Here is a 25068-nt window from a genome sequence, read left to right as displayed (position 1 = left end):
ATATTCTTATGAGCATCACTAAACATGTTAAGATAATTTTATATAAAATTTTAGTAAATAAAAATATATAAAAGTATTAAATTTTAAATTAAAATAATATAAATATGTATTTTAATTTTTTAAAATATTAATATGTGTGGGACTAAAATAGATTTAAATTAATTATTTATAAATAGAAGTGAATTTGAATAAAATTTTAGACTCAAAGTAATAAAAGGGACAAATTCTTGAACAATTGATAAGTTTTATGAATTAAATGTATATTATAATATAAAAAAAATTGTGTATGCATGTAAAAATGGACCCGCATCTAAGTGTTCAAATAAAATTGATTCAGATGATGCGACTTTCGGTGTGCATATTTGATTCTATGACATTTTTGGAGCAATAATTGGCTCTATGCATATTGATTGACTCGATGTGGATTTGACTTTTAAGCCAAAGTTTGGCTCTCACTCAACCACACTTCAATTGGACCCTAATTTTTCAAATGGAGATAACGGTTAAATTTACCAATTGGAGTTTTAGTAAGAGTTGTAATTCTCATTTTGTCCCTTTATGTTATTTTATTTTAGTATTTATATAATATAATATAATATTTCTAAGCATAATTTTAATATAATTATATTTTTCATAACTTTATTTATAATTTTATTATACATACATCTTAATTTAGTGTCTTTAATAATTATTTTCATTCTCACATCATCTGTTACAATTATGTTTGAATCAAAACATACACACCTTATTGTTGTTTTTAAGGTGCATTCTCCGTTCCGGTGAAAAAAACACTTTTAGTGTTTTTCCACCACAGAAGCAATAAAAAACTCTTGGCTTTTGCAATCAAATGTGCAGTCAAACAGTATTTTTCCACCTAAACGCAAATTAAATGCTTATGGTTTTTGGCTTTTGCATTTAGAAGTGAAAATTATTAAAATATTTTATTTATATTTACTATTTAAAATATATATAAAATTATATTATATTATAATTTATAATTTATATATTATTATTTTAAATTATTTAAATTTCATTTATCATTATCTATAATATATATATAAGCATGAGTTTGGAAAACTTTTGAATGAACGAGAATATCTTTTTTTATCATATTACACATCTAAATTTAATCATAATTTAATTTAAAATAAATAGTTAAGATTTAAATAAATTTTATAATATATATTTTATTATGAATATCTTATTAAGTGGATGTCCATTAAGATTAAGATAAGTTTTGATATACTTTAAATTCTAATAGTGATTAGAAGTAGATCTCTACTTCATTTATACTTCTTATGCCTATAAATAGATATTTTGGAAGTTTTGTAAAGATTTCAATTGATCAATAAAATACGCCGTTTCTTTTGCTCTTCCATTCTCTTTGTTCTTTATTGTCCGTATTTTATTTTATAACACGTTATCAGTACGATTCTCTTTTAATTGTTTTTTTTTCACAAGTCACAAAAATATCCCAAAATTTACTGTTCTCGATTGCTTCCTAGAGTTGTTGCTATTTCAATTGAGGCTTGCACACTACAGGTAATCATTAGGTACTCTAAATTTTTTTATGCCCTTTTATGCAAAGAAATTTATATAATCTTTACGTAGTATGTTTTTCCCCTTTATTGATTGATTTTTGGTAAAATTATTTTATGAAAAAATATTATTACTTTAAGGTTTCCTTTAAACTAAGATTCTTTTATTAAATTATAGTATGCATGATATTTGGATGATTAAATTTTTTATGATTAAATTATTGTTATTAAATATGCTTGAAATTATTGTATTATATTTTTAAATTGAATTTATAAATATTTGATTAGAGCATCATAAGATTTTACAGCATTTATATGTTATTGAAATTTAGTACAATGTGTATCGAGATAACTTTCAAGCATCGTACAAGAAAATTTTGATTTTGTTTATTAAATATATTTTACTATTAGATTATAAATGTTATTAGGAAAACAAAGTTGTTCTCTCGCTTGTAATATCGCTCGTGATAGTAGCCAAGGTGATTACAATGATGTTAAAGAATCTCATGTATATTTTACTATGATTTATTTATTATATCATGTTTATTATAATTGGAGACTAATCGTGATAAATAGATTTTGATTTGAAATTCATGCATATTTTGCGATGATGATTATGAAATAAAGAATCAATGGAGGCGTTTAGAAGTCTGTCTTACTAGATTTGTTGCATTTCCCGAAATGAATGCAAATATAAAGAAAATAAAAGATATAATCATGGATTTCTAAAAGTGGAAACATAATAATAAATAAGATAACAATGAGAGTTCTCGAGACAACTCTTCAAAAGGTAAAGATAACCTATGTTATCAATGTAATATGAAAGATTATTAGCCACATATGTGGGCATGCTCAAATATTTTAATTTTGTTAGTATTCTTTGAGGAATGATATGAGAATGTAACAATGAATTCTATCATTACAAATAAAAATATTTATCTTTTTGGTACTAAAACAAACAAATATTATTCCAATATTTGATAGTACAAAATTAGTTGAAAGCTCCGAAGAGTTAATATATTAATATCTAAAAACACAAAATTTATGATGGTTAATGTATTAGTTTTAAAAGATATCCATTATAATGGATATCATATTGAGATTGTGAACAAAGAAAAAATTATATTTCATATGAATTACTATTGCTATAAATATCTATTTTGAAAAAATGAAAAAGGGAGGATTGAGTTATTAATTACTCTTATTATTAAATTGAATTGGTTGTTACTATCTTTGTGATATTTTTTTGTCACCATCCCCATTAAGGGGTTGAAAGTAAAATATTTAACTGTGAAATATCTACTTATGAGTAATAGAATATGGTAATTCTATCTAAAGCTCATTATGGTTAGATGCACCTGAAGTTGCAATTTTTTTTTTAGAACTGTGAGTATAACTCTACAGCATTTAGAATATGTTCTCAATTAAGATTATATGAAAAATTATTATTGATGAGAATTTGCAATAGAGAACTTATATATGAAAAGTCATTGGTTATGTATCTGTTGTACACCTGGAAAATAAGATAGATTTTGATTGGATTCAAAGTCTACTACTGGAGTCTAATTTGCTTGCTTCTTTATAAAATCGTCAAGACTCAACGCAGAAAAAAAAAGGTACATATTTAAATATTAAATCAACTTGATATATGGTTTAAATGTTTGAGATTGTCTTCTTTTTAAGTTTTGATTACATGAGTTACATATTGTTTTAAGCATCTCATTTGTTCATGAAAATGAATATTAACTTATTTATTTATGTTGTTATAGTATGCAAATTTGTGTTAATAAACCAATTAATTTTATGGTTATTCAGATTTAATTTAGTTCAAAGAATTGTTAAATGTAGTAGTCATCGTTTTATATTATTCAATGTGTTAATTATCTAGAGAAATGACATGAGTAATTGTAAATGAAAAGTTCTATGAGCATGAATGGTTGGATTTTGAATTAAATTTTATGCATGTTTATGACGATGGTTACGGAAAAAAAATTGCTAGTTTTTCATTATGTGATATTTTTATGTTTGAGATGTGACTTTTATTGATATATTTAATATAGGCTTGTTTCTATACATGACCTAGCCAGTTATTCTTGGTAATTAATTGATTATGCAAAACTCTTATTAAAAGGGCTTTAAAAGTATTTTGAATTGATCTCATATCTCCTTTGGCTAAACAAAATAACAAGTTATTCACTGCACTGGTTTTGTTCCATTCCCTGAAGTGAATGTAGCAATACGTAATAATTACCTATTGTCATTATTGGCAAATAGATAAGAAGAAGATGGACGATTCAAAATATTGCCAAATGTTTATTCTTAGTACATAGTTTTCAATGATTTATATTAATTTATCATTCCTTAGAAGTAGATGATATATTTATAATCTTATTGGTAAGAAATATGATATATCCATACATTATTATCTAAATTACTTTTTGCACATTCCTTGAAGTGAATGTCTGTAATAAATATATATATTCTTTATATTTGTAGATTTTGGCATATTCATTGAAGCTAATATTGTATATAATTGTTTGGAAATTATAGACATTTCCGGTAGTAAATGTCACAATAGAACTTATACGTCGATACAAAGTAAAAGGAATAACAGTAAAATTATATTGGCATTATTAGTAAAATTGAAATGCATGCATGTTAAAGTAAATCAGAAGTTTACTGATGCAAATACATTTACTACTTGGCGTGACCTGTTAGACCATCCTAGATTATATATGATGCGAAAATTAATTAAGAACTCATATAGACTTTCATTAAAGACCAAAAGATTCTTTAATTTAAAGAATTCTCATTTGTTGTTTGTTATCAATGAAAATCGCTTATTAGAAACTCACTAGCTAAAGTTGAGATTTAATGTCTTGCATTTCTGAAATGAATATGAGCCCGTTCATCCACCATGTGAATGGTTTTGATATTATATGATTTTGGTAGATACATCTACAAAATAATTACATATGTGTTATCAACTTGCAACATGTCGTTTGCAAGATTGCTTGTTTAAATAATTAATTTCATATCATGCAATTAAGAAAATTCATCTTGCTATTACTATGAGTTTACATCTCAGTCTTTTATTAATTGAGTTTGAAAAACTTTTGTAAAAGTTTGTTATTTATGTGCATAATGGTTTAGAGAAATTATTTATTGACTGCCTTTGATTAATGCCTAAACCATTATTTATAAGAACTAAACTTCCTATTTCAACATGAGATTATGTTGATTTACATGTTGTACGCATCAAGCCAATAAGTTATAAATACTCCCAGTTACAATTGGTTTTTAGTCAAGAGCTAAATATTTCCATCTTTGAACTTTTGTATGTGTATATATATTCCAATTGATCCACCAAAATGCACAAAGATAATTGACTCCTCAAAAAAAGTTGGGAATATATATTAATTACGAGTCTCCATGTATTATTAGATGTTTTGAATATATTGGAGATTTAATCCAAATCATATACATATTCACATTCAATTTCAAAATTATATTTCAATCCATCATCAACACACATATATTATATGTCATACAACATTTCTCTATCCATTTACCATATCACATAACATAATTCAAGTATTTCATGTCATTTTTCATTTTTCTTTTATTTCCATATCCCACATCAAACTCAATCAAGACAATTTATACTATCACCATATACTTACCTCAATGATCAATCAAGCAGTTAACATGTATATGCAATAAATTGAATCTATCTCGAATCATAAAAATACAAATCGGGATTCCCGAGTCACTCGTCGATAACTTTCACTTTTCCCTTTCCTCTTGACAGTTTCACATCAACGTTAGCTACATAAAGTCACAAAACATATAACTCTATCAATTCACAACCAAATAACAATTCATATATATTTTTGAATTTATTCAATTTAGTTCTTAAACCCGAGACAAGCATAACTTTCAATTTAAAGCTTCGGATTAAAATTTGATTTCACATTTATTCATTAGGAACCTTATACTTTCTATTCATACCAAAATTTCATAAAAAAAATTATTTTACTCAATTTGGTCCCTAATGTACAAAGGTAACAATTAAGCTCTACAATTTAGTCCTTTGCATAATCTAAGCTTAATTTCTATCAATTTCACACATAATTCATCCAATTGTCAACTATGACATCTTATCAAAATTTCACCAATTGAAGAATCAAAGAAAAATGGTTAGAGACTTACTTGTCAACAATGGCAACTTATAAAAATCTTCCGTGATAAAAAAAATCTATAAAAATCAAAGAAAAAGACTAGAGACTTACTTGTAAATGATGACCGATTGAATAAGGGTTTTCAAGTGTAGCACCCCAAACTTGACCCAGAAGTTATGGCCAGATCCGGCATGCCACATCAAAAACGTAAAAAAAAAATTTCCATTCTAAGTCCAGAAAATCATACTTGATGTTCAAAAGATTAATTCATTAAGGGTTAAAGTGAATGGAAGTCATGCACCGGTAGGAAACCGGAAAAGAGGTGGTGAGTCCATCGGATTGCTAAATACCAAGCTCCTTCGGATCCAATCCTAGACATGCATACCGCCATTGCCACACCTTAACGTCATGGATATTTCTAGGAAACCGATTTGATTAAGTCATTTTAGGAAAAGTGATTAATTTTGGAAAATACTTTCATTCGGAAGCTTTGTTTGTTGTCGTGTTATTTTGAAATCAATTGTTGTTTTTGAAAACGCGCCTAAAGCTATCCAATTTCAACAGTTAAAATAAGTAATACCTATCTTAGTAATACATATTAAAACCATCAAAAATAATTAAGCGGCCTTATTACATTTAAAACCCAAAACTTCAAACGTAAATAAAAGGATGTCCAGTTCACGAAGAAAATCAAACTTTCGAGCGGGTGGCCACTCCAATTCCTTCACAACTCCAAGCCCACTATGGTTGGGGATTACCTGCGTGGATGAAAATAAAAGGGGTGAGTTTGGGGAAACTCAGTGTGTAAGGAAAACCCATTCAAAGCCCAAGTCAGCTCAAGCCTATTGGGCCTAAGCCTATTCAGGTAACAGTGGTACTGGACCAGAGCCCTTTTCAGATTATAATAAACTGGGCCTTAGCCCCTTATTCAGATAACAGTATGGCCCATAGGCCCATTTCAAAATACATGCAACATCAATAACATATGCAAGCCCATTTGGGAGACTACTCAACCCACCAACCACTACACTCCACCCGTACCAGCCCTACACTCCATGTGGGGAATAGCTCAACCCACCCAAATTTAACACTCCACATTTGCGACCTTGTCTGCAAGATTAGCTATCAAAGAATTGAGGCAAAGCCTCCAGTACGTGGACAAGCCACTTTCAGTACTTCCTCCGTCAATATCCCAATCCCATGCATCGATAATAACATGGCATGCAATAAATAACAAAAATCAAACATGCATTTATGTCAATTTAACCCTAGGGGTATTTCGGCAATTTATCTACTAGGGGTAAAACTGTAAATTTTTCACTTTTAAAGGTATTTCAGTAATTTATCTATTTTAGGGTTTTTCATGCATATTCCTACTTTTCACGTACTAACAGAATCACGTACCGAGGGTTCTTACCGAATTGGGCCCGTTGGCCCATCATTCCAATTTTGGCCCATTAAGCCCAAAAATATCGAGGGCACAGAAATCATGCACTTTGCAGTCCAAACATTGCAGCTTACCAAAAACATTAATCGATTTACCTCACGAGCATTCGCACACTCGCAAATCTACAAAATATCGATTTTCGGCATTTCGGCTTTTCGACTTTTGCCGATCTAGACTAAGAAAGAGGGTGTTAGTTACACACCTGTTTGCGACGATATGCTGACGAGATCCACACACGAACCGCCTACAATTGGATTACTAACACGTTAATCTAACTATTCAAATACAAACTACGTATTAACCCCTTACAACATTCGGCCAACCACACCTACAGATCATAGTAAGCTTATAAGAAATCAATAAGCAACTCATTAACAAATTTTTGTCAATGTTTACCACATAATCATAATTTCACTGCAAGCTGTCTTCCTGAGCAACAATCACTAAATCATTTATAACTGGAGCTACGAAACTCCAAATAAAGTGCCGTTAATTTTCCCTAAAAATAGACTCATATATCTTCTATCCATAAAATTTTCAGAATTTTTGGTATGGCCAATCAATACCAGATTTTTCTTAAAGTTTCCCATGTTTCACTGTTTGACTAATCTGACCACTCTTCATTACGAATCAAATTTCTCATTGTACAGAATTCAAAATATGTTCTCGTTTATTTCATTTGAAACTAGACTCATTAAGCTTTAATTACATAATTTATGAAGCTTCTAACTCATCTCCCACAATTTATGGTGATTTTCCAAAGTCACGTTACTGCTGCTGTCCCAAGCAGATTTATTACCAAATCACTCTTTCAGACCTAACTTGCATGCTTGTTATTTAAACATGTATATCACCAATCAATCATCACATATCTATGATTTTACTTAAGTATAATCTCCATTTCATCATTTTAAAGCACAACATGTTAGCTGATTTTTCCCTTTAACATCTAAGGCACATGCATGCTCATTTGTTTGGCTCAACTTCACCTATCTTCCATTTTTCATCAAAAGAACATGAAACAACAACCATTTCCTTCATTTTAATTCATGACTAAATGCTCACAACACAACTAAAAATCAAAATATACTTCAAGTGTTAAGGTAGAATCAAGAAGAACTCATGAACCTCAAAATAGAAGCAAGGTACCAAGAACCTACCTTCATTAATTTTCCTCCTCCTAATGACCGAATACTCAAGAGCTTTCTCCTCTCCTTTCTCTTCTCTAACTTTCAGCTATGATGAACAAAGATGGACAAAACTTTGTTCTTTTCACCCCTTTTTCTTTTAATAAAACTTCATATTTCATCCATTTAATTCTTTAATACAAAAGACATGAAATTCTTATCATGAAACATTTACCTAACCCATTATCATGAAACATTTACCTAACCCATTATCATGGAACATTTACCTAACCTATTATCATGGAACATTTACCTAACCTATTATCATGGAACATTTACCTAACCTTTTATCAATTTGTATCAATTTGTACCATAAATTATGGATATCAAGTGTACATTTTGTCTACAACAACATGATGGCTGGCCACTTCATGTAAAATGAGAGGTTTGTCATGCAAATCCTCCTATTTTGCACTCCTATTTATTTGGCCACTTCAATTTAGCCTATAGCATTTTCAAACATTTTCACATAGGTCCTATTTCATAATTTCACCCCATTTTTCTTATGGAACAAAAATTAACTAAAATTGTCGGGTTCTATCTTAAGTTTGGGCTTTCTAGAGGCCCACTAACATAATTAAACCTATGCCAACATTCACAGGATTCCCGAAAATTGGGGCATTACATCAAGCTTTTCTCTAAAGTTCAACAGTAGTGGACAACTGAAGTGGAGAAGATGGGTCACTTATCTACACTTAATTTTGGTTTATATAGTATGGTTTAATTGTAATTAAACTTGTTTAGTTAACTTAACCTTAATTAATTAAACTTTAATCATCAATTAACTTAATCTAATGGATCCATCATCAAATCCCACTATTATATATTTTAATTTGATTTATTTATCATTTTTATCCTTTGGATAATTACTATCTAAGTCCCCAAGCATTTTCCTAATTAAAAATATATAGCGATTAATTTTTTACAATTTAGTCCCTAGGGCTAGGCCTTAATTAACCACATTTTCGGCTGAATTACTTAATCAAAATTTAATATATCAATATAATATCTCTTTAAATATCTCTATTTAATATCTACGGACTCGATTACGAAAATGTGGTCTCGAAATCGCAAATTTCAACACCACTAAAAATTGGGTCATTACATATTTTTATATCAAACAAAATTATTGAGTTTTAATTTGAATAGAATTCTTAGGATAATATATAAAACTATTAGAGTTATATATCAATTAAAATTTTTGTTTGGTTCTAGAAGTAACATCCGTAGTTAATCATATTCAATCAAGTTGCATCTAAAAAATTGTCAGTAAAAATAAAAAGATTGTTATCATTAATAAGTTAGAATTATCTCAAAAAAATGGAACATTAAAACAATGGTCCTTCAAGAGATAATATCGAATTATATTCAAATAACAATGACACTAGAGAGAGATGGAAAATTATTTTAATTGATAATCATGTAATACAATAAATGCCTTTTTATTATTATATCAATTTTATTATTTATTGATTTTACGTTTTAAATTTTTATTGTTATAAATTGTTTTAGGAACTAATTTTTTTTATAAAACACGAGTTTAAAAAATTTAAAACTAACGGAAATATAAATTTTTATCATATAAATTTTTATCGTATTCTGAATTCACATTTAAAAATATTATAATATTTAATTTACTAATCCAACCGGCTTGTAGAGTAGTTAACAACGAAATTATTTTATTTATATACTTTTATGGAATAATATTTGATGCACCAATCAATATATAAATTTCATGTATTATCAGTGAATAATAATATGGTACATTATCATTAAGTTAAAATATATGGAGGACTTATAAATAAATACTAATAATTTCATTTAAACATAATTAAACATTAATTGTAACTATTATAAATAAATATTAATAATTTTCAAATTTAATATCTTGAATTCTTAAGTTGGGTCTCGAAGTTAGGATTTAAAATTTTAGTATTTATTTATAATTAATTATTCGAAAAAGGTAGATACTATCTAACAATCATTTATTCCAGTAACATAGATCCTATTGCTACTTCATTTATAACAAACTAGCTTGTTACTCATACCATGCATGGTTTAATTTTATTTATTCAATATGTATGCACAAATTTTAGTTAATTAAAATATTTTAAATTAAAATAAAAATATTATCTTATAATTTATTATTATCATATTTTAATATAAAAAGACATTATGAATATTATTAAATCTTAATTTAAGTATAACCAAATATTTAAAATATAACTTAATAATAAGAAAAGAAAATAGAAATAAAATTATTATTTAATCAAAATATAAGAAAGAGGTATGATTTTGAAATAATTTTAATTTAATATAATTAAAAATATTTAATATTTTATTTATTTAAAGTTTTAAAATTATATTAAGTTTCATATTATCTTTAAAAATATATACTTAAAAGAAAAATAAATTAAAATGCTAAACTTATATGTCATAGAAAAGTTTTTTTTCTCTGTGTTGTAAAAATATACAAAGCGTAAAAAGTAAATTATTAAAATTTCATTAAATATATATTTATATTAATAAAAATTATTTATTTAATGGTAATTAAAATTAAATAAATGAGTTTTTTAAAAAAGATGTATAAGTAATTAAAATTTAAAATAAAATTAAAATAAAATCTTAAAAACAATAAATTAAATCTAATATTTATTTTTCGTTATATAATATTATTTTCATTATTTTGATTAATTTTTAATTTATATTGATTTATCAATTAATTGTTACCATTTTCATTAGTTTTTAAAATGCATAATCAATTTTAACATTTAAAAACAAAATATTATAATTTTAAATTTAAAAATAGTTAAATGGATAATTTTGAAAATCACTTTTGAACTTTGAACTTATCTTAAAAAAATAAAATCAAAACATTTAGGAGTAATTTAAAAATTAAATTATAATTCTAATAGGAAAATATATATATATATCAAAATATAGAGTTAAATATATTTTAAAATTAAATATTTTGAAAGTATAATTTGGTTAGAAAGATATAAAATAATTTTTAAAATTATTAATAAATTTAAATAGTACTACTTACGTATAATAATGATACATGCAAATATAATAATCTAATTGATAGTTATTCACTAACTAAAACACTTAACAATAAATAATAATGACTAAAATTTGTTTACTTATAGAAAGATATAATAAATAATAAATAACAAAGAATAAACAATATACATACATAAACCATTAAATTAATCATAAATATAATTATTATAAATCATACTTATATAATATTTTTACAAAGAAAACCATATATAAATATAATTTAAATGATAACACAACAATATAGATACCTTCTAACTTTTGAGAAATTATTATTAATCACTTCATAATTTTTAAAATTTTAATTAGGTCCTCAAAATTTTGGAAATTCTTGTTAAACTCCCAAAAGTTCTAAAATTTTTCATTAAATCTTTAATTTTTTAAATTTTAATTAAGCCACCTAAAACTTAGTTGCAGGATTCACCACTAACAAAAATATTGATTTTGAAAAAAATTTGTACATAAACTCTAAACCTTAAACCCTAAATCTTAAACAGAGGTTTCAAGATTAATCGGTTTTTTGCCGATTTACCATTCCTTTATGCCTCCTTTTGTTAAATATGAAAACGGAAAAACATGTTATATTAGTTTTAATTAATAAAAGCAAAAAAAAGTGAAGATTATATATTAATTTGAAATAATTTAATATTTCGAAATTGGAAAACACGAAAATTTTGAGGCTAATGATTATATTAATTTTAATCTAATCTTGGGAGAAAAAAAGCTGTGAAACGCTAAATAGAAATAGAAAGAAAATGTGAAGTTAATTTTAATTAAAATGTGAAAACAAAAAAATGCGAAACGTTACATAGAATTAAAACAAAAAAATGTGAGGTTAATGATTAATTAATTTTAATTTAAATCTTTCTAAAATATTTAATACAACATTTCGTTTCACCTTTTGTATTAAAATTTTAAGTTATTTGAAATTAATATATAATCTTAAAATTGAAAAAAAATTAATTTTAATTAAAAGTTGAATTTAAAATTTATTTATGTAATAGTTAATGTTTAATAATTGAAAATTGGAAAAGAATTTTGAAATTACCGTTTAAATTGTTAATTTTAAAATTACCAAGGATCATTATTTGCAATTTTAGAGTTAGTACTTTTATATATTTATATATTATATATATTGTGTATACGGTATACTTAATCTCCATTGTTAAGCTGCTTTCGTCCATAGTCTTTGCTTCCCATCATGTCCTCAACAAATTCCCATGTCATAACATGCAAAGGTAACTCTCCATTATTTCTACTTGTTTTGCAAATAAAATTATAAAACACACATATTTAATTATTTCTACAAGTAATCTTTCACTCTTCACGCTTGGCTAGTCACCAGATGATCAATGTATTAGAAAACCTGCTTCCATCCAACCTCATGATCTCCCCAAATAGATTCCAAACTTTCATCCATGTAAACAAACTAACCACTCCCTTTAGAAAGGTTTTGTTACCCGTCTATGTGAGTAGGCCACTTGTTCTTCAGTGCGCGCGCTCTTCTACTACTAACATGTCTTTTAGAAACGTAATGACTCTACACTATCACTCAGAAAAAAATGATAGAATAAGTCTCATCACGTATATCCTCCCATACACACCGCAATGATGATAGTATCTCCAAGCACGAAACCTTCACTATATATACCCTTCAACACATTGAAAAAGAGACCAACCCTTAAGCATCCACAGCCACCTTATTGTCCTCAACCTTCTTGTTTTGCATATACCTCCACCAGCTCTCCATTAATGCTAGGTGAACTGATGTTCCAGTACACCACCATATCCGTCTCCCTATCTTTTCCCTTGCAGATACCCTTATCAACAAATAATATCTATCCTACATCGTGTATGTGTGTGTTGGGTTTTCAAATGCACCCAAAAATTGGTTGGAATTTTGATTAATTAGTTTAAAATATTTATTAATGTGGCAGGCATTGTAAGTTGGGGAAAAGGGGAGCCATTGAAGGTTGAAGAGATACAAGTAGAACCACCAAAATCATATGAAGTTCGAGTTAAAATGCTATATGCCAGTGTTTGTCACACTGATTTATTGTTTGCCAATGGATTCCCAATTGTTAGTACTCTTCTCCTTCTTCTCAATCTTATTGTTTAGCTTGGTAGATATACCCATGATATTAATTAATATTTTTTCAATCCTTTCAGCCTGTTTTTCCTCGAGTAATGGGTCATGAAGGTGTGGGGTAAGTTTTTTTACATACATGCTATACATATTTATTTTTGGGTGAACTACATTAAAATCACAAAACTCTTATTAAATTTATGTTTTAGCGATTCAACTTCAAAAAGTTAAAAATGGTCACTAAAATATCTAAAGTTTTCATTTAGGTCACTAAGTTGTCTAAATTACCGTTGTATGGCCTTCTCTGTTTGCGCCATTTGCATCAGTCGAAAGCTCTCCGTTTCATTCTCTTTTATAATTCAATTTTTTTCATTAAACAAATTTGAACGTCATGAATTTGCGAACCAAAACCTAAACATTTTTCCTCTCTAATCTCCGACACTGACCATCAGATTAACTTGAATTTAAGGCATGTTCTTCTACTCGTCGATGGATACTAATCCAATGTACCGATCGTCAAATTGTCGCTTGAAGCTTGCTAGCCAGACTTTTAGAAAAAAAATAACAATCCTGTGACTTAAATAAAAACTTTCGACTGGTTTAATGACTTATATGAAAACTTTTAAATAATTCAATAATCATTTTGTAACTTTTTTAAGTTAGACCAAAAATATAAACTTACTAATAAATTAGTGACCCTAAATGTAATTTGCCCTTTCTTATTTTGTATTTTCCTTTTAGTTATGGTTTATGAAAGTGTCCACTAAATGATGTGATGCATGCCATGATGATGATTAAAAAAACAATTGTTGCAGGGTGGTGGAGAGCATTGGAGAGGGAGTGACAGGACTGAGAGAAGGGGACCTTGTGATTCCGACCCATGTAGCAGAGTGTAGAACGTGTGAGAATTGTATGTCTGAAAAGACCAATTTATGCTTAAAATACCCAATAAGCTACAATGGATTAATGCTGGATGGCAGTTCAAGGATGACCATCGGAGGTCAAACTGCCTACCATGCATTTTCATGCTCAACATGGTGCCACTACATGGTTATCAACCTCAACTTCCTTCTCAAGATTGACCCAAAAACTCCACTTCCCGATGTTACCTTCCTTTCATGTGGGTTTTCAACCGGATATGGGGCTGCTTGGAAGGAACCCATGCTTCAAAATGCCTCATCTGTTGCTGTTTTTGGCCTTGGACCTGTTGGCTTGGGGGTACCTCCTACCCTTTTCTTTTTTATTTTAGTTAATTTGGGTTAATATTTGATACATCGAGGTAAAAGCATCATGAAAGCCTCTATTCTAAGAGTTAGATTACATTTTGTCTCCTTTATTGAAAAATGGACAAATTAGTCCCTGTAATTAAATCAAAGAACAAATTGGTCTTTTCTATTAAAAAATTCATCCATACTAGTAAAAATTAGCACGACTGACGAAATAACCAAACAGTGACACATAGCATGCCACGTGTACCTCATGATGATATATAAGGACTAGTTTTAACGACAAAAATGGATTAACTTCTTAACATAAAGACCAATTTATTATTTGATATAACTTACATGAACTAATTTACCTACTGTTTTGAATAAAAATAATAAAATACAATTTGACCCCTAGTAGAATGTATAGTCTTATGCATGCATTTGATGTGCAGGCCATCAAGGGAGCCAAAAGTCAAGGTGCTATTAAAGTAATTGGCATAGACAAGAACCCAATGAAAGAAGCAAAGGGGCAAGCATTTGGAATGACGGATTTCATAAATCCCGAGCAATCTGATAAACCTATTGCCGAATTAGTGAAGGATTTAACAGGTGGAATGGGCGTTGATTATAGCTTAGAATGCACAGGGGTTCCACCCCTCATCAATCAAGCCATTCTATCCACAAAACTGGTACATCACTATCCTACATTACATTATTTTTCGACCATGAAAAAAGACACACTAACATCGGGGATTATGATACGATGGTTAGGGAACAGGAAAAATCATACAAATAGGAGTACCAGAAGAGGCAAATGTAAACATAAACATCTTAGAGCTTTTATTTGGAAGAACATTGAAGGGGTCAATTTTTGGAGGGCTCAAACCCAAAACCGACCTTCCAATTATATTTGAAAAATGTAAAAACAGGGTGAGTTCTGTTGTGTGCATCGTATCAGTTTATTGGCTAATGGTTGATGTTGTGAAGGATGGATTCCTTAAATGTTTTAAACTTTTTTGTTTTTGTTCTGCACAGGAAATCCAGCTTGATGAACTTAAGAGTCATGAGATTAAGCTGGAAGACGCAAACAAAGTTTCTGAGTTGTTGAAGCAACCAGATTGCGTCAAGATTTTGATCAACATTTGACTCCTCTTACTCATGTTTACCACATAAATGAAGCAACGCCATGTTTAAATTGCTATTTCTTTCTTTTTCTATGTTTACTTGCTAATAACTTGATCGCCTGGTGGCAAAAGTATTTGTATTGTGGCATAAGACCTTGAGTTTAATAGTTTAATAAAGTCGTTTGTCTTCAGTCTCTCTTAATTTTAAAATTGAGTAAATTAACTCCTCTCAAAAAATTGGAGTAATTTAACCTATCAATTTTGAAAGTGAGTAATTAAGGATAATTAATCACGGCGTTAACATGTTTTGTCAATTGTGCATAATTTAGATTGGTATAATAACAAATTTAGCCATTGATGTTTATATGTTTTATTAATTTGATCTTGATTCTAAAAAATTCAACAAATTTAGCTTCAAAATTTACAAAAAAATATTGCAAGTTAAATTTATGTAGAATTGAGGAAAATGCTGTGATTAATTGTCTTTAATTGCTTACTTTCAAAATTGATAAAGATTAACTTGTTCCAGTTTTTTTAGAGGAATTAATTTACTCAATATCAAAATTGAGAAAAACTAAAAGGTCCTTTTACCAATTATTTGTATGGGCTAAAATCTTTAGAAAATAGTATTTCTACATGTAACTTTTTTTATAAAGAAACCGTAATTTTAAAATGAAAATGGAAATTATATGTGCTGAAATTACTCATATTTATTCACCCTTTTTTCTAAAAATAATTAAATGAATAATAAATTAAAGGTATAATAATAAATTTGTCCCTTCATGTTTATATCTTTTGTCAATTTGATCTCTTTTATTTAAATTTTGACCCTAAACATTTTTAAAAGAGTCGAATTTGACCAACAACCTTTAAAAAGTGTTAATTTATTTTTTTAACAAAAATACTGACTAAAACGTTAATTTTTTTAACACTGCAACCTGCATGGCAATTTATGTGTTATTCATGCTAGTTTTTGAACTTTTTTATAATTATTTTTTGAATTTTGAATTTTTTATTTTTGAATATTTTTATAAATTTTAAATTACTTGTTGATATAACATATAAGAAAAGTAAGGTCATGTTAGCATGAAGAATGTACAGATTGTCATACGAGTTGTCATGCCAATATCATTAAAAGTTAATATTTTACTCATTATTTTCGTTAAAGGAAAGCCATTTGACTCGTTTTGTAATATTAATGGCCAAACTTAGCTCAAAAATGAATAAGAAATAAATTAACAAAATAATTAAATATTAAAAATTAAATTTATCATCACAATGAATTATTCATTTGCAAGGTCTAGTAAAAATAAGATCGGTTCGGATTGCATAACCAATTTATTTTATTCCTTGTTTAGATTTTCAATTTGAAATTTTGAGTCTAAAATTTTAATTATATTTAATAATTATATCGAATTTTGATTGAATTTAAAGTTGAATCGACATAAATCTTTAAACGAAAAACAAAAGTTTTCCAACATTATTTTTTCCAATCACAAGATTCAAATTCTTTGCAAATCAATCCAAACAAACATTGTCACGTATTAAAACTACAAAGATCTGAGGAAGCTCTCTGACAAAAAATTAATAAAGCATATTTAAAACCCCATATTAAATGCATCAAATGAAGAAGAAAAAAAGATTTCACACAAATTTCCCAAACTACTTGAACCATAAAATATAGTGTATATATATAATAGTAAATGCGTGCAGTAGGTTTTAGCAGAGAGAAACAATAACACAGTTGAATCCACTTCATATATATATATATATATATATATATATTCATGGCTTGGATGGTACATGCCGGTTTCCTTTTGGATTTGGAGCTGATGGAACCTTCTTCATGTTACCCTTCACATTTGTTCCATGTTCCTTCATTTTTCACAACAAAATTCAAACAATAATCCCATGTCAGCCATTTCATCATAATCAAACAAAGCTCTAAACCACCTTATATCCCCACACGCACAAATATTGGTCTAAGAGATTTTCCGGTATTCGATAATTATATTGGAGGTTGATTAAATTCGGAGTTAAATCAATGCAGTTTTCCCATCCGCAAGAATTATAACCCCAAGTCATTACATAAGAAGCATCAAGCACCTTAGCACTGGACCCAAATGAGTTGGTCTGTGTATATATAGATAGATAGATAGATGTTGGGAAAAAGAGAAGCTTACCCAAGCAGCTAACAAGAACCTGTTTGGTTTGGGAAGTCTGGTCTTCATATCATGGTTAACTGTAAATTAATGTAGATTACAATGTTATTAGAAGATTGTCCAAAGAGAGATTTTAAGTGGAAAAAGAAAAAGAACAACTTGCCTGTAATTTGCATGGGTATGGAGGAATAATGAGATTGTGAGGATGGAAGAAGTAGAAATGCAATGAGGAGATAGGCTAACATGACTTGAACTTTGATCTTCATATTGTAAAATTGGCTCCAACTTGGGGGCTGGTTCATGGGGGTATTTATGGAGAACAAATTGGGATTCTTAATCATGACTTAGTTTGAAAAACATGGTAAGGATTGTTAAATGTGTCTGGGAATCCAATGCTTTTTATCACATATTAGGATTATGTATATAAAAAGCAAGGCTATAGAGAAGAGATGTGTGGTTTTTCTTGGCGTTTCACGTTGACTTGAGTTGATGGAGGGGAACCATATGATTGTGTGCTATTTATCCACCCTCTTCAAATTTTCAAAAATAATTATCGGTTTAGTTTTAGTTTTAGTTGTGTATGATTTTCGGTGATTTATATAGAATTTATTTGATTCGAGTTAAGTTATTAATCAGATTAATGGAAAGTGAAATTGGTTTTGGCGAGAATAAAAATAGTGGTAACAAATTATTTACTGGAATTTTATGGTAGCACTGAGATTAAAGGTGGGTTTGAATGGGTGGTGTGGTGCGTTTAATTTTTTTTTGTCTCACACTATAGTATCGCTATAGTATCTAATTTCACTGTCATCGCTGTTTTCACACTAACCACAAGTAAACGCACCGCCCATCTAAACTCACCCTAAAATTAGTAGTGATATATGATTCTATATGTTTGAATTCAATCGTAGTAATAGCAGTGAAATTTGAATAGAAAATGATTGTATGTAATGAAAATTTTGAGCTATTTGATATTTGCAAAATTATTAAAAATATGTTAGGTTAAAATGTTAAAATTTCATTAATAAATAATAATATGTATAATATTCTTGTTTTTGTTTTTATTTTTGAGGTAATTATTTATACCCAATTAGTTGCCTTGAAATTTATATGCTTTTACTTATTTATTTGTACTATATAATAATATTATAAAAATATATTAATAAGAGAATTCAAGTTGTGATTTATTGATCGAGCGTTCATCTATCTCAATTTTAATTTCTTGGGGTGAAATTTTCTCATTGGTGTTAACACAACCATATGATACGATTGTACTAAGAATCTTACAAATCCTACTGAAGGGTGAGCTCAGCGAGAATAAAAAAGCAATTTAAATTATATTAAATTTGGGTTTGAATTGACAAGATTAGATTTTCGAGTTTTAATCAAATTTAATAAATATAGACTTATGTTATTATCATATCCGACATATCTATGTATATATATATATATGGAATCAATATAAGATATTGTATCTGAATCCAGTAACATGAATTACTCCCTTCTCTGTCTTTCTTGCCTAAAGTTTGATTAAAACAGCTGGGTTTTTTTTGGTACATGGGAAAGTTAATTGTTGATTTTTGTAATCATATAAAAGAAACGTCCAAAAATTATTGCTTTTTTTTTTTTTTTTTTGCAACGTGAAAGTTGTAAAACCCAAATTTCCTTACTTGTTTGCTGTGTGAAAAAAACAAAAAATCAAACATGTGTTTGCATGCTTCAACATTATACAATCCGTGACCAAATTTCTAGCATGCTTTCATCTCCAATTATTTAGTTTTAGATTGAATGCTTAGGGGAATTTAGATGAGTAGTGCGTTTACTTACGGTTAGTGTATAAATAGGGGTGGCGGTGAGATTAGATACTATATCGATACTGCAACATGAGACAAAATATAAGCTAAACGCACCACACTACCTATCCAAAACTCACACTTAATTATATTAGAGTTTTAAGTTGGGAAATTTACTAAATTCAAATTGTAATTTTATTGAAAGGAGGGTAATTTTGTTAGGAGAATTCTACGAAATATTGTATGTTGAGAGTCGGTGGATCCTTTAACGGGTTGATGTTGTCAACCAATTACAAGGTATCTGAAGAGACAATGGTGACAAGTCCACAATTGGGTGAAGCTAGAAAACTATTTTTAAGGAGTTAAAGTTGAATCATAAGTTTTTGGAGGAAATAAAGTGCATTTATTATTATACTAACTTGTAATTTTTAATATTTTGAAAGGTTACAAGGTAATTTTACCTTTTTTTGAGGGGGTCGAGGCCGCCGCCTCCACCCCTACCCCCTCCCTGATGTATGCCCCTATTCATATAACTAGAACAACACAACCGCCAAGGAAATCTCATATTTTTGCTTCTTGAGATTTGAACTCATGCCTTATAACATATAAGGTATTACATGTTATCGCTATAACTTACCATCATCTCCTCTCGACAGAATAAGAAGACAAAACCTCCTCATTCGAGATAATATCAACCAAATTGAAAGGAGCTAACGTAAGATAGTTTGTAAAATTCTCTTAACAAATTTATAATACAAAATTTATAATCAATTAAAAATTTAATCGATATGAAATAACACCACACCACGTATAAACTCAAACACAAATTTATATCACTTAACAAACTCGAACTTTTTACATCATTTTAAACATTCAGCCTAAAATCAATTCAACACCATTGAAGAGAATGTTCAGCAGCTATCTGGAGAAGTAACAGTGTTAAATAGTAAAAGCCTTTTCCTATTATCATTGATAGCCATAAAAAAGAAAGAAAAGTAGAGATAAACAGTGGAAAACCACTTCAGGGGAAAAAAGGACAAGAACACTTAAAACCTGGATATGTAATTATGTCTCATTGACCTTTGTAATGAGACAAAGTTTGTAATGATAACATTTTTACTCCTATTTCTATGCAAAAATATTTTTTTATTCTTGTGTCTGTCTGGAATTTAGTAAGTTCCAGTAGGTAAATTGCTAGCATATCTAATTTATAGCTATAGGGGATCCCCAATTTAAAGTAGATTGGCTTTTATTTCATTCTTTTTTATTTTGGCCCTTCCTGTTAGGATTGTGCCTTTGTCTCTTTAACCTTTTTTTGGATCTTCTTAAGTTACCCATATTGAGTGAAAGTTTTTGTTTAACTTGATTTAATTCAACTTGAATATAAAATACCAATAATTTAAATATGTTTTAATTTAAATTTAAATTAATATGAATTCAAGGTCGGTATTAAAGATATTATAGAAGTTTTTGTATTAAGAAGTAGATTGTATTTTACTTTATTTACTCAAAAAATGAGTAAATTAATTTATGTACATTAGATCGAAGAGTAAACTGGTGTTTTTATTAAAAATTTTATCCATTTCTACTGTTAAAAACTGGTCTCAATGCGCCAAAAATGAGGTGTACGTGACATGGTTATTCTGTCAACCACGCTAGTTTTAAACAGTGGAAATAGATGAAATTTTTAACAAATAGAACCATTTTACTTTTGATCTAATGTATAGGGGCTAATTTGTGCATTTTTTGAGTAAAGGGAGCAAAATACAATATACTTCCTAGTATAAAAGCCTCCACGGTACTTTTAACGAAACTGACTTAAATCTAAAACAGCTCGAAGCTGAAATAATTTGAAACCAAAATTGATCCTAAACAGAACAACTTAAAGTTTCTAAAACCCAAATCATCCGAAAATATTATATCTATTTAATAAATTTTATGTCCGTTTTACTGTTTATATCTAAAATTCGTAATACTCCTCTTAATAATATCACATTCAAAATTTAAACATCCATTTTTTTATTCTTGGTAATACAATCTACTTTACAATACTCGGGTAACCCGAAATACTATTTGGATATTTATCCTTATTTAACAAAAATAACAAAAAAATATGGAAAGGTCACAATAGGGCATTTGGTCTAGTGGTATGATTCTCGCTTAGGGTGCGAGAGGTCCCGAGTTCAATTCTCGGAATGCCCCATTTTTCATTCTTTTTAATTCTTTATGTGGCCCTTTTTTTTTCCTCAACAAAGGCCCACAACAGGTCAGCTTCACATCTTTCTTTTTTTTTAATGGATAAAATAATATAAAGCCCATTGTTTTTAATATATTGTCATAAAGCTTTTAATCTTAAAACTAAATTAAAAAAAAAAAAGAAGCTAAGTCTAAATAAATTTATCCCCAATTTTTTTTACAAAAAATCATAAATAAAATAAAAAATACCCATATTAAAATTCCAACTTCAAATTCAATCATTATAAGCCTTGAGTTTAATTCTATTTGTTCCCATGTGAAAGGGCAAAACAAGATGTTAAAAAGGGAGACCCTTCACTCTAAACAATAGCAAAATTGATTAATTACCTAAATCAAATCTGCATTGTGTAGAAGAGAATCTTAGCAAAGTTCATAAGCTCATAGGGTCATAGCTTTGCACATTGAATGGCAACCAACATATTGATATACAAAATTAAGCCTTTCTTTAATCTTTAACTGTTTGAGGAGACAAGAGAATATTTGTACTATAGATTTTGTTGCATCATAATTTTGATTTCTTCCCTTAATTGATTAGACAAATCCATAACCAAAATTGATTGATTATTTTCTTGATATATTTAATTTGAAATTTTCTACATATATATATTTGATAAGATTGAAACAGGTTTAATGTCTCTAAATTATGTTGTATTTAATTATTTTTAGGTATATTTTTTATAATAAAAATTTAGATATTAAGATGAAAAAGCCGACGGGTAATTTATGAATTAAGCCCTAAAATTTTGATAATTTTATTGTTAATTTGTTTTAACTTTTAAGTTTTCATGTTTAGTACTTGGGTTTATTATTGTTTGGTTGATGAAAGCAAAGTTTTAGAATGGAGTACTACAATTATTGAATCCCTAGATACTTGCTAATATGTAAATTTATTTTGCTTATGTTTTTCCTTTTTTTTCTTTTTTCTTAATAATTAATGTGTTGAATTATATATATATATATATATATATATATATATATGTGTGTGTGTGTGTGTGTTTTAATTGTTTTATGTTATAATCGAATGTGGGTTTTGGATTTTATTTTATTATTTGTGGTTCAATCTTATTTGGAGGTTGATGTGTTAAAACTTTGTTTTTAGAATTATGCTTTAATTATTTTAATCTTACATGAATTTGAAATTTTACAATTACAATTACATTAATAAATTTAATAATTAAACTATTAAAATATTAATTATAAAAAATTATAAAAGTGTGCAGAATTATTTTAATTTTATATTAGCGTAAATAGATCTTCTTTTATTTTGTTTTAATTTTAAAGTGATTGAAACAGATTCTCATATTTATTTGGATTTTAAAATAAGCTTAAGATATAATAATATAGTAACATTTAGACTTGGCTTAATTCGGCTTTCAGGTTTGGGTAAAAATATAGGTCTGAAAAATAGGTTTGGACAGAAAAAAAAAATACTTGCCAGGCCTCAAGTAAGCTTTTTTTGGCTGAGCCGGATTTGCAAAAAAAAAAAGCTATTGTTTTTTCATTGTTTTGCAATTGTTTTGCTACTATAGTACTATTATTTTGTTGTTATTTTTTAGATATTGTATAACTCTTGTTTTATTATTAATTTTACTGTAGCGACGTAAAAAAAATTTAGTTTCGCTTGGTCGCTAATTGTGGCGATTTATTAAACATTTGAAAACCAACTTTCGATTTTATTAACAAAGGAAGTCGCCACCGATCCTTTTTTATAGGTGTGATCGGACACCTAATAAAATTATTTTAAAACAAAAAGAAGGCCAAATTTAGGTCTACGTGAAAGTCCAGAGAAAAATTGGGGTTCGAGTCGATTACTGTGAGGAAGGTATTAGCACCCTCGCGACGCCCAAAATTGGTATCTCATAAACATGTGTTAACTTGATTTTCAAAAATACGAGTTCAATATAATACTTAATCGTGATCCGATTGAAAATGAGAATTTTAGTTTTCGATTTTTTTAGAAAGGGTGTCCTTTTTTAACACAAGCCAATTTAATTTCACCCAACATAGCGATGAAATTGATGGCTTAATATTAAATCGGTACATTGCCTTATTTTTGAAATTAATTAAAACATGAGAAAAATATTCCTAAAGTGAGAAATTAAAAATAGATAAAGGACCTTAAAAAAATGATATCATTAATGAAAAATATTAACATGGAATACTAAAATATTAGAATAACAATAATAATGATATTTACAAAATAAAAACAAATCATGTACTAATAATAAAATAGGAAAATGATATATTTGGTAATAATAATATAAAATAATAATATGTACATAAAATACATATATATATATATATGCATATAATAAAAGTATGTAATAATAATAATAATATCTACAATAAAAGAAAATATTAGGAAACGTACATAAAAAATATATACATAAAAAATTTACAATAATAATATAAAATAATGATATGTACAAATATATATATATACATATGTACATAAAATATACACTAATATAATAATAGTTATAATAATACTAGCAATAGTAATAATTTGTAATATATACACAATATGGTATTTAAAATATATATATATATATATATATATGTATATATAATAGTATTTAGGAATATATACATAAGAAATATATAACTAATAGCATTAAAAATATATACATAATATATATAAAATACCTAAAAAAAAGGGGAAAGAAGAGAGAAGGGAGGGGAAAGGAAATCCGGCCAAGGGGGCGGTCACGGTCGATCATCGGTCGCCTCGTCGTAAATCACACATGCCGCCTACAGTGGCGGAAAAGATAAAAATTTTTAACAATATATGTATATATAAAGAAAGAAAAAAACAACACAAAAAAAAGAAAAAAGATTCGAAAGAAGAGGAAAAAAGAAAAAGATGTAACCTTTTTATTGATGTTTCTTTTGTGTTCAAAATTTGAAGGGATTTTTTTTTTTTTTTTCAATCTTTGTAAAATCCCCCCTTACATGATTTTGAATGGCTTTTTATAACCATCTTTTACATGATTTTCTATTATTTCTTTTTCTATTTTGTAGGTGGT

The 25068-nt window shown here is 27.7% G+C and overlaps 1 protein-coding gene, 2 long non-coding RNA genes and 1 other non-coding gene across 4 annotated transcripts; 2 read left to right on the top strand and 2 right to left on the bottom strand.

Moving 5' to 3' along the window:
• Positions 1–5076: 5076 nt before the first annotated feature.
• Positions 5077–5912, bottom strand: LOC128281565 (uncharacterized). The gene is made up of 2 exons (XR_008271799.1): positions 5831–5912; positions 5077–5366 (listed from the first exon to the last, which is right to left on the bottom strand). It is a non-coding gene; the product is annotated as an uncharacterized LOC128281565 (long non-coding RNA).
• A 1134-nt stretch (positions 5913–7046) lies between these two features.
• Positions 7047–8639, bottom strand: LOC128281475 (uncharacterized). Its single transcript, XR_008271688.1, has 2 exons — positions 8327–8639; positions 7047–7410 (listed from the first exon to the last, which is right to left on the bottom strand). It is a non-coding gene; the product is annotated as an uncharacterized LOC128281475 (long non-coding RNA).
• A 3913-nt stretch (positions 8640–12552) lies between these two features.
• Positions 12553–16068, top strand: LOC108462286 (8-hydroxygeraniol oxidoreductase-like). Its single transcript, XM_017762254.2, has 7 exons — positions 12553–12651; positions 13351–13493; positions 13583–13620; positions 14315–14717; positions 15160–15396; positions 15479–15637; positions 15743–16068. The coding sequence occupies exons 1-7, from the start codon at positions 12615–12617 to the stop codon at positions 15851–15853; spliced, it is 1128 nt and encodes a 375-aa protein (XP_017617743.1). The 5' UTR covers positions 12553–12614; the 3' UTR covers positions 15854–16068.
• A 5848-nt stretch (positions 16069–21916) lies between these two features.
• Positions 21917–21988, top strand: TRNAP-AGG (transfer RNA proline (anticodon AGG)). Its single transcript has one exon. It is a non-coding gene; the product is annotated as a tRNA-Pro (tRNA).
• The last annotated feature ends 3080 nt before the right edge of the window (positions 21989–25068 follow it).

This window comes from Gossypium arboreum, chromosome 10 (genome assembly GCF_025698485.1).
Source record: "Gossypium arboreum isolate Shixiya-1 chromosome 10, ASM2569848v2, whole genome shotgun sequence".
Lineage (NCBI taxonomy): Eukaryota > Viridiplantae > Streptophyta > Magnoliopsida > Malvales > Malvaceae > Gossypium > Gossypium arboreum.
Note: the sequence above shows the minus strand (reverse complement) of the source record. Positions and strands in the feature narration are given on the sequence as shown.

Bases quoted from the DNA above. Each gene is read 5' to 3' on its own strand.
- LOC108462286 (XM_017762254.2), top strand. From the start codon at position 12,615: ATGTCCTCAACAAATTCCCATGTCATAACATGCAAAG. The intron at 13,494-13,582 runs GTTAGTACTCTT...CAATCCTTTCAG, and splicing joins TTGCCAATGGATTCCCAATT to CCTGTTTTTCCTCGAGTAAT. The intron at 15,638-15,742 runs GTGAGTTCTGTT...TGTTCTGCACAG, and splicing joins TTGAAAAATGTAAAAACAGG to GAAATCCAGCTTGATGAACT.